The sequence below is a fragment of the Leptidea sinapis genome, chromosome 4 (assembly GCF_905404315.1).
Source record: "Leptidea sinapis chromosome 4, ilLepSina1.1, whole genome shotgun sequence".
NCBI lineage: Eukaryota > Metazoa > Arthropoda > Insecta > Lepidoptera > Pieridae > Leptidea > Leptidea sinapis.
In genome coordinates this window covers 7,254,156-7,270,534 of record NC_066268.1, presented here as the reverse complement: position 1 = coordinate 7,270,534, position 16,379 = coordinate 7,254,156, and the positions used below count along the sequence as shown (strand labels likewise).

Genomic DNA, 16,379 nt, shown 5'->3' with positions numbered 1-16,379 from the left:
TTTTGGCCTGTTATACATAAATAAGTTGTAATTCTACATTTCACTATAAATAAATAAAGATCACGGTCACGGCAGTGCTGTCATGACCAAAGAGAAAATAAACACTACAACCATGGTCACTATGTTAAAATATCTGCCAAATTGTGACACTAAACACCAGTACCCTAAAAAGATTGTTCTAAATACATTTAAGCCCACATTCCACATAATTTCAGATCAGTATTCTCTAAAAAATCTAGTAACTGAGAATACCTATATATTATTCTAGAAATGTAAATTAGGATGTAATTATTGATAGCGTGTTTGTTCACGCTTCACTCTTATGGCGCTACTAATTTACCTACGCAATACGCGTTAAGCAATTTTTTCAAAATGTTACAACAAATTACTTATATATTATTATGATAGGTAGGTGCTTAGCTGTTGATACACTGTGAAATAGAATAAAATAATTAGAATGTTAAGGATATATTGTCAAGACATTTTGTTATCATCATCATTTCAACCGTCAGACGTCGGCTGCTGGACAAACGCCTCCCAAAGATCTTTACGAAGATTGGTCGTGCGTTGCCCTCATCCAACCTATTCCAGCAGTCCTTGACCAGATCGTAGCTCCAGCTAATAGGGGTCCTACCAACACATTTTAGTGTCAATTGTCAATTGAATTTAAGTAATAACGTGTAAAGCACCTATAAATTAAATTGATGTCGTTTGTTTTAAAAACGACCAATAAAATGCGAAACGTGTTTCGGATCGGCCTATGGGCACGCCGAATACGTCATTGAGAACGCAACTATCATGTTTAGGTCAAAGAGAATATAATCACTATGTTTCTTTAGGTATCACATTAGGTAGGACACCTCTGTGTTGTATTAGTAGTAGTTGACGAGTACCAAAAGCAGTGACAAGTACAGACCATGTACAGACCGATACCACCATACTCTCAGTTCTTGAATTTTTTATGGTTATAAGTAGCTTAAAACTTTAAGATAAAATATATTGTATGAAATATGTTAAAAAGGATCAAAATGATTGTAAATACTAAATTTTAAAATGAATTACATATTATAATAAAAATAATCATTATCCGTTTATCCTTTTCTATTTATATTTTTTTTAATCATTATCGGTTATATTACTTTTCGCGTGATTTACAGGATTCTCAACAATAATGATATTCATTACAAGCGTTTTAATCCTTATAAAAATTACTTATTTTTTATGTGAATTTCTCTTGTTGCAGACAATATAAAATGCGCGCCAACTGATCTGTCAACATTTCAAAATGGCGGCGCCGGCCGTTGTGGTCGAGCGTGCTTACAAGTTCTACGGTCGGAAGGGTAAGGCCGACTACAAACCAGTGCTGGAACACTTGGACATGACCGTTGATAAGGGCATTATGTGAGTGTTATGTAATCTATCGTTTTCTATTAATGGCTTGCTATCTGTTACAGGTTATGTTTGACACACATTATCAATGAAATATTTCTTCTATACGTAGAACCTACATGTAAATCGCACAAAAAGTAGTTATACCATACGTTTAATGTAATTAATGGAAGTTTCCTATTTCGCACCCAGGTAGTAAACCAGAACGAGGTTAATTTATAAAATATGTTGAATTCTGTTTTATATGGATCAGGAAATGACGAAATGTAAATTCTTATAATAACTTTGTTTACAATCGAAATTAAATTCAAGTGGGTTAATATTACATTTCGAAGTCACTGTGACCTCACACGGGTAGAATAATATGATCGATCATTCGATTGCAATTCACTAAGTGAAGCAATAATGTGCAAGCATTATTGTATTTCGGTCTGCAGGGCGCCGTAGCTGTACTGAAAGGAGAACAACCAAATTGGTACTGAATTTTAAATAGATTATTGTACCATTGATTACGAGTAAAAATAGATAAAATGAGGAGTTGCAGCTAGTAGAGAAAGTCTAAAAGTATTATTTAAAAATTATTAAAACTTTGGAAGAGAACCGAGTTATAATTAATAGATTAATCGATTTTGTCATTACAAAAATAAATAAATACGGAAATATGTCTAATATAACTTAGTCACATAAACTATAAATTAGTCGTTTTTTAGTAAAAGTAAAAAGAATCAGAATTTTATTACGGTTATCGATTCGATGTGGCTGATAGTAAATTCTCAAATCGAAATCATCTCTCAACTGTCAATGTATATTCTATCATAGTTTTTGACTTTGACATATTAAGATCTTATGCTTTTCTGTTTTTTCTGCGATTAATTCCAAAAGAAGATGTAGAAAATTGCGTAATCAATTAAAGTAAATAAAATAATTATTGTTTCCTATTTTAAATTTATTTTTATGATTTCTTTAGACAAAATATTATTGGAAGGAACGAAGAAGGAGGTTCTCTCCACCATTTTTTTAATTATAAAAAAATGACTATTCAAAAGCGCTTAGGTTGAGCCTATTTGAATAGAGTTTATTTGCCCTAGACTTTAATGAGACTTAATATCGTATGTCTCAAAGTGGAGAGCGTAATTGTAATGTCGGTAAGAATTTTCGGCATTGCAATGGGCAGGCCTTATCACTTACAATCACGTGAGCGTATTGCTCGTCTCGTCACACTTTATCATAAAAATTTTAATAATATGACCCGTGGCAATAAAGAATCGAATCTAAAATAGCAGCCACTACTGATACGCTCCCACTCGCACATGTAATTTCATCTATCTGCCATCCCTATTGCACCGTCAGACCGGCTTTATCCTAGGTTCTTAACTTTAAACTTATAATGTCTACTACTCGGCTAAGTCGATCTAGTAAGTCTTTTGTGGGGCGATGTGTATGCTTTTACAACAAGATCCCAGAAAATGTTCAATACAAAAGTATTACGTTATTCAATAGAATTGTTAAAAAACGTTTGTGTGGTAAAGGTTACTATAACATAAATGACTTTCTTAATGATACCACAGATTGGGAATGGAGTGACCGCCCTCAGGCTTTTAAATAATAAGTTTAATTGTACAATATTACTTTGTAAACATATTCTCTTTCAATATCATACAAAATAGGCAACATTCACCAAATATAAATGTTACTGCTATAGATAATCATAATATAAAGCTCATAAATATTGTTCACCAGAATATACAAGGTATCTCAAGTAAGGAATTAGAAATTGAACTGTTTTTGAGCTGCTGTAATATATAAATATTATGTATTACAGAACATTGGCGTAAGAGTCATCAGCTCCAGTTTAGTTTTAGAGAACATAAAGTAGTCAGTTCGTTTTGTAGAAGTAGGGCAATACATGGAGGTTCCCTAATTATTATTAATAATAGATTAAAATGTGAAAATAGAAGAGATATTGTTAATCTCTCTATAGAACAACTAATTGAGATAGCTTGTATAGAACTAGAGCAATTTATTATTGTAAGTGTATACCGCCCGCCCACTGCATCATATGAACAATTCCAACATAGAATGGAGGAGGTACTATCAAAATTTAGCAAAATTAGCAAGTCAATTATAGTGTGTGGAGATTTTAATATAAACTTGCTTGAACCTTCGGCCAATTGTACTAGCCTTAAAAATTTATTTCAAAGTTTTAATTTGTTCAATGTATTTTGGGAACCTACTAGAATCACTTCTACAACAGCAACCTGTTTAGATAATATTTTTACAGATGTTACTATTACTAGTAAACTCATGACAATGACCAGGACAATGTCAGACCAAAAAAGGTGACGATTATACCAGTTACGGGTAGCCGTCTTGAGAGGTTTAGAAATAATTTGGTAAATACAATGCCATTTTTACACTGTGGCGAAACTGCTAATTTTCACTACAACTTAGTCTTCAATTCCTTCTGTGAGGAATTTGACAGGATTTTTACTCCAGTAACGGTGACAGTAAACAACAAACATAGTTTTAATGATTGGGCAACAATGGCTATCCACAAAAGTCGTAAACGCTTATATGACCTTAATTATGAGAAACATTACAATAATAGTGAAGAATTTAAAATATATGTAAAAAAAATACTCCAAGCTCTTTAAAATAGAGTGTCATGAAGCGAAAACACGTTTCATTGCAGATAAAATTAAAAACAGTAATAATAAAGTAAAAGCGACTTGGAGTGTAATTAACAATGAAACTGGTAGATCGAATTGCCGTAACACCTCTATCTGTTTAAATATTAATAATCGCGTTATAAATTCGGAAATAGAAATTGCAAATGAATTTGATAAATACTTCTCCGAAATCCCGATTGTCACGACAAATACTTAACTCTTCGCCAAAAGCAGCATATGATATGCTTAAATTACACGTACCAGCATCTTCTACTGACTTGAAATTTAAGTATGTTACAGGTAGCGATATAATAAAAATCTTCAAATCAATTAACCTAAAAAATACAAAAGACCTATGGGGCCATTCGACTTATATTGTTAAATACATACTTGACATTATAGCACCTGAATTAGCAATAATATTTAATGAATGCATAGATGAGGGTGTGTCATGTAGTCATGAAATACAGCAAAGTTATACCTTTGTTTAAATCGGGCAGTTCTTTTGACCCTGCTAATTTCAGACCTATTTCAGTGCTGCCTGTTTTTAGTAAAATTTTTGAAAAACTTTTGCTTCAACAGCTACAAATGCATTTTTGTAAATTAATGAACAAAAATCAGTTTGGTTTCACTAGGGGCTTATCAACAATTAATGCGGGTACTAGACTCATTGAGCACATCTTTGACGCCTGGGAAGAGTCACAGGATGCATTGGGCAATTTTTGTGATTTGTCAAAAGGATTTGACTGCTTCCACCATGAAACTTTACTCCTAAAACTAAAGCATTATGGAGTGAAAAATAGAGCCCTAAATCTGTTAAAATCATATTTAAGCGAAAGAGTTCAGATAGTCGATGTAAATGGCAAACGGTCTTCGGGTAAACCTGTGGGAATAGGTGTTCCACAGGGTTCTATTCTCGGTCCTTTCTTGTTTCTTATATATATTAACGATCTACCGTTTGTGGTAGATGATAGCCATGAGATTGTATTGTTTGCTGATGATACTTCACTTATTTTTAAAGTGAAGCGACGTGCGGATATTGATGACGAGGTAAGCAATGCACTCTCAAAGATAGTGCGTTGGTTTGAGACGAATAATCTGCACTTAAACAGTAAAAAAACAAAGTGTTTACGGTTCATTACACCAAACTCAGCGGAGGTACAAACCAACGCACTTATAAATGACCAGAGATTGGAACTTGTGGACACTACGGTCTTCTTGGGTATCACGTTAGATAAAAAGCTTCAGTGGGGTCCACATATTAACCATCTAGCAGATAGACTCAGCTCTGCGGCATATGCAGTTAGAAAGATTAGAGAGTACACGAATGTTGCGACCGCTAGATTAGTGTACTTTCGTTATTTTCACAGCATCATGACGTACGGTATATTACTATGGGGTCATGCTGCTGACATTGATATAGTGTTTATACTGCAAAAGAGAGCTTTTCGTGCTATATATCAGCTTGGTTATAGACAGTCTCTCAAAGAAAAATTTAAAGAAATAAATATTATGACTGTTTATTGTCAGTACATTTATGAAAATTTAATATATGTTCACAAAAATCGTCACCTTTTTGCTCTTAATAGTGATTTTCATTATTATAACACTAGAAATAAGGGATTGCTTGTAACTAATTCTAGTAGGCTTCATAAGATACATAATAGCTTTAAGAGTAAATGTATACACTTCCACAATAAAGTCCCAGCCACTGTTCAGGCATTATCTATAAATACATTTAAATGTTTTATAAAAAAATGGCTCTGTCGTAAATCCTATTACTCCAATGCTGAATATCTAAATGATCGGACAGCCTGGGACTAGATTGTGATTATTTTATAGCGACTGTACAATATTGTATATTTTTATTGAAAAGAGCGCAAAAAAAAGAATGCTGGGAGAGTTTCTTACGCCGCTTCTTCTCTCTCAGAGCGCCATTTGTTTCCGAAGCGGTAGTAGTATCTAGTAGTATAAGAAATGACATCAAAAAGAATTCTAAAGGAATCAATTTTGAGAAAATAAATGCCTTTTATGCCTTTATTTTTTCGATGAAGAAAAAAAGCCCGCAGAGTTTGTTGCTCCCGTTCTTCTCAGCTGTGCCGTGTGAGGCATTCATTTTGGAATGGGTGGTAGTTTTTGAATTTCAATAAGTGATGTCACATCCTATTTTGAATAAAAATATTTGAATTTGAATTCTACTTATATTCATCAGTTTGCTGGCAAACTGATCGCAGTTTGCCAGCAAACTGATGGAGGATAGAGAACCGAGGATATACGCAGGACGATTAACCATGAAATTACTAAGATCTCACGGGGGTAAACCAACAGGATTTCGAGTATTTCCTGGATTTTTGTGAGTAAGAAGTGAGGCTCAACCATCGAGTTCTGTTAATTTACAGAATGTGTCAATTACCCCCTGCGGCCATATTGCTAGGTTGCTTGGAAAATTGTGTTTGGGGGAAAGAACAAAGTTTTATCTAAGTTGTGCACTGGCGTTGCCAGATTCTTTTAATTTTGTTTAAGAAATTAAGGTAGATTAAATATGTATGTTCCTATAATTACATTTTTTTGTGGATAAAGTAGTTTACTAGTAATTTCTAACCACAGAAAAGTTATATGAGTGTCGTCGAAATTCACACATTTGCATATTGAAACACAGAAAACAATGTTGTAATCAAAGTTTTATTTTGTCGTAGATATGGGCTTCTCGGTGCATCTGGCTGCGGAAAGACTACACTACTCTCATGTATTGTGGGAAGACGGAAATTGGACGGCGGCAACATTTGGGTTCTTGGGGGTAAACCTGGAGAAAAGAACAGCGGTGTTCCTGGACCCAGGGTTGGGTATATGCCCCAGGTGAGATTTATCATTATTAACGAGTGGCTCCTTTGCACAGCACGCAGCACGCGGTACCACAACGGCGCCTATTTCGGTCTGAAGGGCACCGTACATAGTAAAATTACTAGGCAAATGAGGCTTAATCATGAGCGGCACTGCATTGTAATGGGTGGGGCGTAATAAAAAATAACACCTACAATAAAATATAATAATTTGTGTATTAAGCAAGCTTTCATTTTAAAATTCGTCGGATTCTATATTCGCACAGTGGAAAAATGTTACCGCAGCAAAGAAAACCGATTAAAATAGAGAGAGACCGCAAATGAAGCGGTATAGTTCTAATCTATATCGTTTTTATAATAATTATAGTTTTATTCGTTTCAGTTATTTTAAGAATAAAATTTACATAATATTTAAATAACCTATTGCGTATGTTATTTAAATATTCTGTCTCTCATTTTTATTCTGTTGAATGCAAATTAGTTTCAATATAATTTTGTTCAATGACGCGCTCAAATGATCACAGGCTTCAGAATTAATTTAGACTTTTAATAACACTCTTTGCGTGGCCTTGCTTTTCTATTAATATCCTTTATCTATGCTATTACTATATTCGGTATGTTAAAAGTCGGATATAAAAAAATTAGGGTATTTGTAAATAACCCACGAGTGATTTCTGCTGAACGCCAATACATCCCACGGCTTGTTAGAGTAGCTATGGAAATTAGAAAACATCCTAAGAATATTAATAGGGAGGATGGTTTTATACTAGCGCAAACATGGAATTCCGTGGTCTGCAGTACAAATGCACATGGACAGATTGATGTACTAATTCAAGTGTCAATGTTTCAAGAGTTTCTCGCCGCCTCCACAGTTCCGCCGCGACCACGAATCACGCAATTAGATCGAAATATCGGCATCAAATATATAAAATATATATATCGTGAGTACCCGTCATAATAATTACTATATTAAAGTTCCGCGATGATAACAGTTTAAAGGCAAATAAAAAAATCTTAAAATCGATGCTGCTCTTCAAGCAGTCGAGGTGTTTTAAGCGTTAAAACACCTTTTTTTTTTGTTATAATAGTTATAATGCTTTTTTCTCTGGAACGGTGCATTACCTTATAATAAGAATGATACCATTATAATCGTGGTCTAAAGCTCTATCAATTACAATAATTTTTACCTCATAATTCGTGCTACGGGATACTAAATCCAAGCCGTTTTAAGCATTAAAAGCTGTATTGTATAAAAAGGAAAAAAGAACTCGTCCTGAGTGAATATTTCTCTCGTTCCTCCTGAAGATGCCTCGTGTAGAGGCGAAACAAGTGTCGAAATGATTTTGTGAAATCTGCGGAAATAAAACTAAATATTATCATTTTTTAATATTCTATATATAATTAAACCTTGTACTTCAGACTCGTTTCACGAGTTTCATATATTAAATATTATTACTTGAAATGTATCAGAAACCTACCAAGGTGAATAGACACATTAATGATCAAAAACACCGGTCAAATTTATTTAATGACCTTATTTACATCAAAAATTACGAGCAATCTATTTTGAAACTTGAATGACCTTTATGATTTGTAATTGTCCTTTGAAGCTATTAAATATAAAGATTTTAAATAAACACAATAAAAATATGTAATATAATATCACATATTTTTAATACAGCTTATCAAAGAATAAACTTCTTTGAGGCAGTTTTTTGGCTTTTCAAATTATATGTAGATTAAAAAAAAATATAATAACATTAATTCAGCTTCTTCCAATGAATATAAATAAATACTATGAGTGGCGCGAATCATCAAAAATAAAAATATTTTTTTTTTTCAAAATTTATTGAAGTAGGCGTTATGTCGCGGAAATCCATAATTATCCAAATGATTTGAGTTTTCTTTAGTGTTAATTCCGCCAATATTTGTCTTTAAACAATTCGACACGTGTTTCGCCTCTACACGTGGCATCCTCAGGACGTGGTGACTCGCCAAAATCTGGCACGAGACTCAGACAAATATTGCCGGAATTAACACTAAAGAAAACTCAAATCATTTGGATTTTTTATTCAATATAAGATTTAAAATCACTTCTTAAACTTCAATAAAACAACCACCCATTCGAAATAGTATGCCTCAGACCTAAGAAGAATGGGCGCCAGAAACAAAACGGGCTCCTTTTTTCTTAATTTAGTTACAATATCTGTTATAGCCTGAGGGCATTTGCTCCATTCCCAGTCTGAGGTATCATTAAGAAAATCATTTATGTTATAGTAACCTTTATCACACAAACGTTTTTAATAATTATTTTGAATTTGGTAACAAGAGATGTGTTCCACAACTCTGCGTTTCACTAGAACTTTTTGCCATACACAGCCATTTAGTGGAATCTTCGGCCGGAACTGGTACGACACAGTGGCCTTTTAGAAGAAATATTAGCAGCCATTACATATAAGTATATGTACAAAGTACTATCTACGGGCCTCAATAGGGCTTCTGGTAACCCAAGTGTAGCTATTTCGGTTAACGGATCAGCCTCGCTATCCGACGCGGCAACGCCATTATTCTTGGTACACTTCCTCGTAATGATAGATTTAATTTAATGTTATCATAGATAGTATTGTAAATATAGTCATAAGATTTGTTTTCTTTGAATAAATATGTTATTATTACTTCGTATTTGCTTTTATCTACACCCATGCTTTAAATCCTCTATTAAAGATTCTGAAACAGTTAGCTTATTGCCAACATTAAAACACCCAATGTTCTAATAACATCCATTACATCATCCAAAAGAGTGTTGTAATGTTGTACTGAATTTCATAACAACACTCCTATGTTTTTTTATCCCTTCATGCGCAAAGAGTTTCAACATACAGCCACATTCTTATTGCTCGATGCATGGTATCTGTATGAATTAAAAAAAAAACATTTTCGTTTACGCGCGCTCCACACTCCCAGAACGTCGCGCGCCGAAAAAAAAAATAGGTTATTCGAATCCCCGCTATTTTTCTTCGATATTTTTATTGTTTTGTTTACAAAAAATGAGCGATTCATTTTAAACGCTGCAAAAGAACATTATATTCGAGTGAATTTTAATTATTGCACTATACAAAATGTAAATTACTTCTAAAATAAATAGATATTTCATTAATACTTAGTTTATTTGTATATAATCAGTAATGAATGATATTAGGACTGGTGTTTTAATGTTAGCAGTTAGCTAACTGTTCCAGAATCTTTTAGAGGATTCATATTCTGGGTGTGGATAAAGTCTTGTATGCAACTGTTGATAATTAGGTATTAAAACACTCATGTGATACTATTATCACACAACAGTTGCATAAATAACTATAATTGCCATCAACAGTTTAAAAGTCTAGTTAGCACGATGATGATACAAAAGCTTAACATTATTTGTGCTGAGCTCGGTAAATACATTTGCTTACATATTATTTAATATTGTAACTCCAACAACTATTTGCGCAATAATCTACATAATTCTGCATTTTAGTAAAAATAACTGGTTTCAACCAGCTACAAAAAAGGAAAAGGTTCTCATGTCGTCTGTATGTTTCATTTGCATGTTTATCATGAGTTGAATCCCCGCTGTCTATGAAAGGTATAGGAACTCCTTAATTGAACCAAGTAGCATGTAGCCTAGCCGAGGTTGGACTTATTAGATTTTTCATAAGATGTACTCTTTCTATATACCAAATTCCCTTTCTATATTGTCGTCGTTGTGTCAAAAAACAATATAACTAGCAAAACTGGACGTAATTCCAGAAAAACGTTCCAAACCACAATCATGTCGAAATGGAGTTAAGAACACAAAACTGGTCACGCGATTTTCAACTTTTAAGTGAATTTATCGTCGATTTTTTTTAATTTATTTATTTATACTATTAATCATTTACAGAAAGAATCTTAAAAGCTAACATAGTCCCGCAAAACTGTTTGAACAGTTTGCCTGCAGGATCAAGTCTCTTGTAATACATTAATGCTTATTAGAACATTGATTTTATACAAGTGTAATTAACAAATCTTGATAAGAATATAATAAAAACTCAAATTTTAATTTTAAGGCTGCTTTAAACTGTTGACAGTAAATATTACTTAAGTTTAGTTTTAAATTTTCTTTTACTGGTTTCTAGTCGGATGTCCTCAGGCAAGCTGTTTAATAGATAAGGTAGGCGTTTTTTCAAAGTTCTATCTCCGTAGTAGTTATTGATTCTAGGAACCTCTAACTTACAAGTTCTCGATATTTATATATGTTATAAAATCGGACATAATTCGAATAAGCGAGGCATTATTATGATGCTAGTATTGTTATTATGATAGAAAACTGCCAATAAACAATTATTTAGTTCTGCCATAACTCTGTTTAGAATTTAATATGTGATTATTTATTTCTTACTGTTATTTGTTCAGTTTTTCCACTTAATCACTATAATTATGAGAGAGATATTGAGATGGACAACTAACATTATTCTTCTGCCAGACTATTTTCCAAATTTCCATAGATTTAATCAACTAACTTATCTAAAAATTTATGTCAAGCTGACAATCAACAAAAAATCTATACATAGAAATAAGATTGGAGTGTCTGTTTGTTATATTGAAATAACAGTTTTTACTACATGTATATGAATATATATACGGTACATACACCAAAATAACATTTTCCACAATTTTTGTCTGTCTATCTGTCTTGTTTTTCCACCTAATCTCTGAAATGGCTGGACCGATTTTGTTGGGACGTAATAAGGAGTACCTTACTAAGGCTCCGTTTATTTTAGAAAAAATATTTTATTTTAGAAAAATAAAGTCATGTTGCAATGTCCAAGAAACGGTCTAACTCTAAAAATAATTTATGTGGCAAATCAACCTTTAAGTCGGCTAGTCATAAATATGAATTAAAATTATTTTTCCTTTATAAAAGTACTTAAGATTGTATCATCAACATCGATGTGGCTCTTGGGCGTCACGGGAATGACCCTGGTGGCTTGGGCATGCGAAAGAGTGCTGGTGTGGGACGCGACTTTCGTCTACACTCTGGCTCCTTTTGATGTCAAAGTTACATCAGTTGGCGCTGGGGCTGCTGCTTCGACTGCCGAAGACAGCAAACGTCGTAAATATGTCGATCTCAGTAATTAGTCTTACATCTTTGTGCCGTTTGGTGTCGAGACACTTGACCCATGGGGCCCAGAAGCGCCGGAAATAAGCGCGTTTCCAGTCTGTAGCCCTTTTACGGCGCGTATTTCGGTCAACGGATCAGCCTAGCTATCCAACGCATTATAATAGTAAAATATAAATACATGTGTATGTAAGCACTTATTGTTCTTAGCTATATTACAATATATTTTAACCAACTTCCAAAAAGGAGGAGGTTCTCAATTCGTCGGTATATTTTTTTATGTTTGTTACCTCAGAACTTTCGACTGGGTGAACCGATTTTGATCATTCTGATTTCGATGATTTTTTTTTAATCGAAAGGATATACTTCAAAGTGCATATTATATCTATTGTTTTGGAATAGTGTTTTTGAAGACGGTTTTTTTTGTTAATTTATATTTTTATTTTATTAAAAATACGTCCAAAATTCGCTCCTCTTCAAAAATTTAGCTATACCCGGACATCGAAGATCCGGATTTTTAATTATCAGAATACCTCATAACATGAATTAGTATGGTTTAGTCAAGTAACTGCAAATAAAGAGATTTTAACTGACTCATCTATGACGTCATAATTGTAATTCAACATGGGCACAGGAACAATGACAATATTTGATACAAGAACTAATAACATTGACGTGATAAAATTGTTTACAATGAACGAGCTAAATGTGCGTCATGTTATAAAATACAAATGTTACTATGTATGTGTATGGCTTGATGTAATAAATTTATTTATTTTCAAAGTACCTAGTCTTGCCATAAATACTGAATCAAAGAAAAAAAATTTTATTGCAAATAACATTTATTACTTTTATAGTGCGTTATTAGCATAATACAAAAATATAAACCTATTTGAAATAGAAAAAGTTTATTCAAAGTGGTCTCCATTGGCTGCAATACAGTCCTTTAAAACGTTGAGGCCAGTTATCAATAGAAGCACGCACTCTTTCCATGGGAAAATTCTTCACTGCCCATCGTACAGATTGTTTAAGGTACTCCAAATTATCATGGCGTTTAGAGCAAGCCTTACTCTCTAAAACTGACAGTGTATCATAATCGAGCAGATTAAGATTAGGACCAGACGACGGCCAGAATGAAGTCCGAAACGTTCGTTTCCAACCAAAACTGCGTAGACCGAGCTTTATGACCCGGCGCCAAGTCTTGCTGGAAGGACCATTCTTGGTTATTGAACATGATGTTGTTGAAGGGCTTCACATCCTTCTCAAGAATGGTATCTTGATACATTTGTGCCAATATTTAGGTACCCTTTTCGCAAAAGTATGGCTCAGTCACTCCTTCATACCTAATACCCCAAAAAACCATCACTGAAGTCGGATAGTGCCCACGTTGCACTCTGTCAACTAATTGGGAAGCTTCCTTAGAGCTTTAAGCATAAATACGGTCATTTTTCTGTTAAAATGTTGCTCAGTTGCGTATCGCTTTAGTAGTTGTTTCGATTTTACCACCCTATTCTTTTTTAAATTATATGTTAAGAAAGTCCTAAGTCATCTTTTAAAATACGCGGCATGGTTCTAGGTGCTATCATCATCGCCCGAGATAAAATCTTTTGCTTTCGGACAGGATTTCTTCGATTACTGCTTTGACCACCTCTTTCGTACGAACATTAAGTGGACCTTTTTCTGTTTAAAACAGAGGAGGTCTCATTGTACCTATTAATAGCCCGGTACAGAAACATTTTACTAATACCAAGCGTATGGAGAGTTTTAAAAATTTCCATACCTACTTTGTGTGATGCAATCACAGCGATTCGGTTCTCTTTATCACCCCACTCCGTTTCAATATCGCAAAATATTTTACACTGTATTGGCACCAAAATGAGAACAATCATATAAAAATGACAGATTCCAAATTCAAATGTAATATTTTGTTTATTTTTAGTTGTAACAGTATTTATGGCCAGACTCGGTATATTCCTTCACTATTTACTCAGTTTTGCATTTTTTGGACCGATTATGAAAAGCAGTTGTTGCTGCCTCCCTGAGGGATATCATGAATGGCCTCTTTGAACTCCTTCACCGCCACTTCAGGGCTTGTAAATCATATACCTGTTAGCATATCTTTAATTTTTGGAATCACAATGTGCAAGGTCTGGAATGTATGGTGAATGCGAATCATATACAGACACAAGTTTGAGCATTCACCGCCAAAAATTCTCCCTTTGTCATATCCGCTTGAATCGAGATCACTTCTGCCACAGTTTGCTGGCTTATTCAGCGTCGAGCGACGTCCAGTTACGTCACTTGAAAGAGAAGGCCAAATTGGCATTTAAAAATCTTGGTGTACTCAGTAAGGGGAGACAGTGATTCACTTCAAATCACGGCTTACATCTTATTAGGCACAAATTGAATGATTTACGTGAAGTTATATATCCGATGGGTCAAGCCGTAATTTACAGTGCCTGCGATTCGATCCTCACCCGTTACGTACAAATGAATTTTCAGTTTTTGAATTCACATATTTATTCGTCGTTTATTCGATACTTTATGTATGTAGGTATGCATAGTTAGTCATACTCCTCATCCATTCAAATAAATCTGTATTTCCATTAAAATAATACAAGTTATTATTATTTTTAACTATTTCATATATTTTTCAGGACATAGCCTTAGTAGCCGAATTATTATATGTCATTTTTATATGATTGTTCATTAAGTTTTCTTATTTTGGCGCCAATACAATATACCAATATATTGCGATATTAAAATGGAGTGGGGTGATAAAGAGAACCGAATCGCTGTGATTGCATTTCACAAACTAGGTATGGAGCCAAATGCAAATTTTAGAACGCTACATTCGCTTAGTTTTAGTAAAATGATTGGTACCGGGCTATTAATAGGTACAATGACACCTCCTCTGTTTGTGACAGAAAAAGATCTGCCCGTCAACGTAGTGTTCGTACGAAAGAGGTGGTCAAAGTCTTTATGTATGTATGCTTAGTTAGTCATCCATACTAAAAAATCTGTATTTCCATTAAAATTATACAATTTTTAACTATTTCAAATATTTTTCAGGACATAGCCTTAGTAGCCGAATTCACAGTTCGCGATGCACTTTATTACTTTGGAAGAATATACGGCATGAAGACCGCGAAGCTCGATGAGCGGTTCGAGTTTCTGTTGAACCTTCTGGATCTGCCCAGCGGTAGTCGCCAGATCAAGACGTTGTCTGGTGGGCAGCAACGAAGAGTGTCATTAGCTGCTGCATTTGTCCACGAACCTGAGCTACTTATATTGGACGAGCCCACTGTTGGACTGGATCCCGTATTACGAGAAAGGTAAAATTCTGTAATATTTATTATAATTTACTAAAAATATCCTCATACATATGGATATATTTTGATTTATTTCTATGTATAGTCAGAGGAAAAACCTAGTATTAAAAAAAATGGAAGTAATTGGGTTAGCACAACATATTCACGCACTTTAACTTGAACACCTGTCACACCATATGTCACAGTATTAAATTATTAAAAATTATAATGGTCATTTCCGATTAGTTAATGTGTGCTATCGCCCATATTTATATTCCCGCCCATACAGTGAGAAAAATCAAATGTTAAAGAATGGAAGTAGGTTAGCACAACATGTCCACGCATTTTATACTTGAACACCTGATACACCAAAATATATCAGACAATTGCTGCAAATTAAACAAACACCTCTAAATCCTAGGCCTCAGAGACTCCAAAGCGTGTAGATTCTGTTATAGTGCAGATGAAACCCCGCTACACATTCTCTCTGAATGTGGTCCTTTAATGCGTAGGGGGAGTCCGGGTGAGTATACCCGCGTTCCACCTAAATACTCATAAATCTTTCTATACTAACAAATTGCTGAAAACTATTCACAGTAAGCAACGAAAACCAAATATCAAAAATTTAAAAAAATTACATACCGGGCACAATAATGTGTTGCCTCTTTTCATTCCTAAATCAACCTGTTGATCGCACCGGTGTCGCGTGAGTGAAGTGGGAGGTGTCTATGGCCGCTCAAAAGTGTGGTAATATAGCAATATTTAGTTCCACAAGGATTCAATGAGTAGTGGCTATTGTCTCCCACCTGCTAAACTCTCCGACTCCCCCTAAACGTAGCATCTCTTTTGGAAGTCCAAGTCTTCGACTACTTAACATACGTCAGCTCACTGCAAAATATATAATTGTATGCTGTAAAAGATTCATGAAAATAATCAATATAAGCGGTGAGCTATAGTTAAAAGTGTCTATCACAATAGAGCTCATTGGTCGCAGTGAAACACTGCTGCACTGAACTGTACCAAACCCACA

General features: G+C 34.1%; 1 protein-coding gene across 2 annotated transcripts in view; it reads left to right on the top strand.

Annotated features, from left to right (window-relative positions):
- Positions 1 to 16,379, top strand: part of LOC126979709 (ABC transporter G family member 20-like) — a 117,573-nt gene that overhangs the window by 53,393 nt on the left and 47,801 nt on the right. For both annotated transcript variants that reach the window (XM_050829178.1, XM_050829177.1), the window contains 3 exons: positions 1,244 to 1,401; positions 6,755 to 6,914; positions 15,111 to 15,373. In XM_050829178.1, coding sequence (XP_050685135.1) covers positions 1,286 to 1,401; positions 6,755 to 6,914; positions 15,111 to 15,373 — 539 coding nt within the window. In that variant the 5' untranslated portion in view covers positions 1,244 to 1,285. The remainder of the gene's footprint in view (positions 1 to 1,243; positions 1,402 to 6,754; positions 6,915 to 15,110; positions 15,374 to 16,379) is intronic.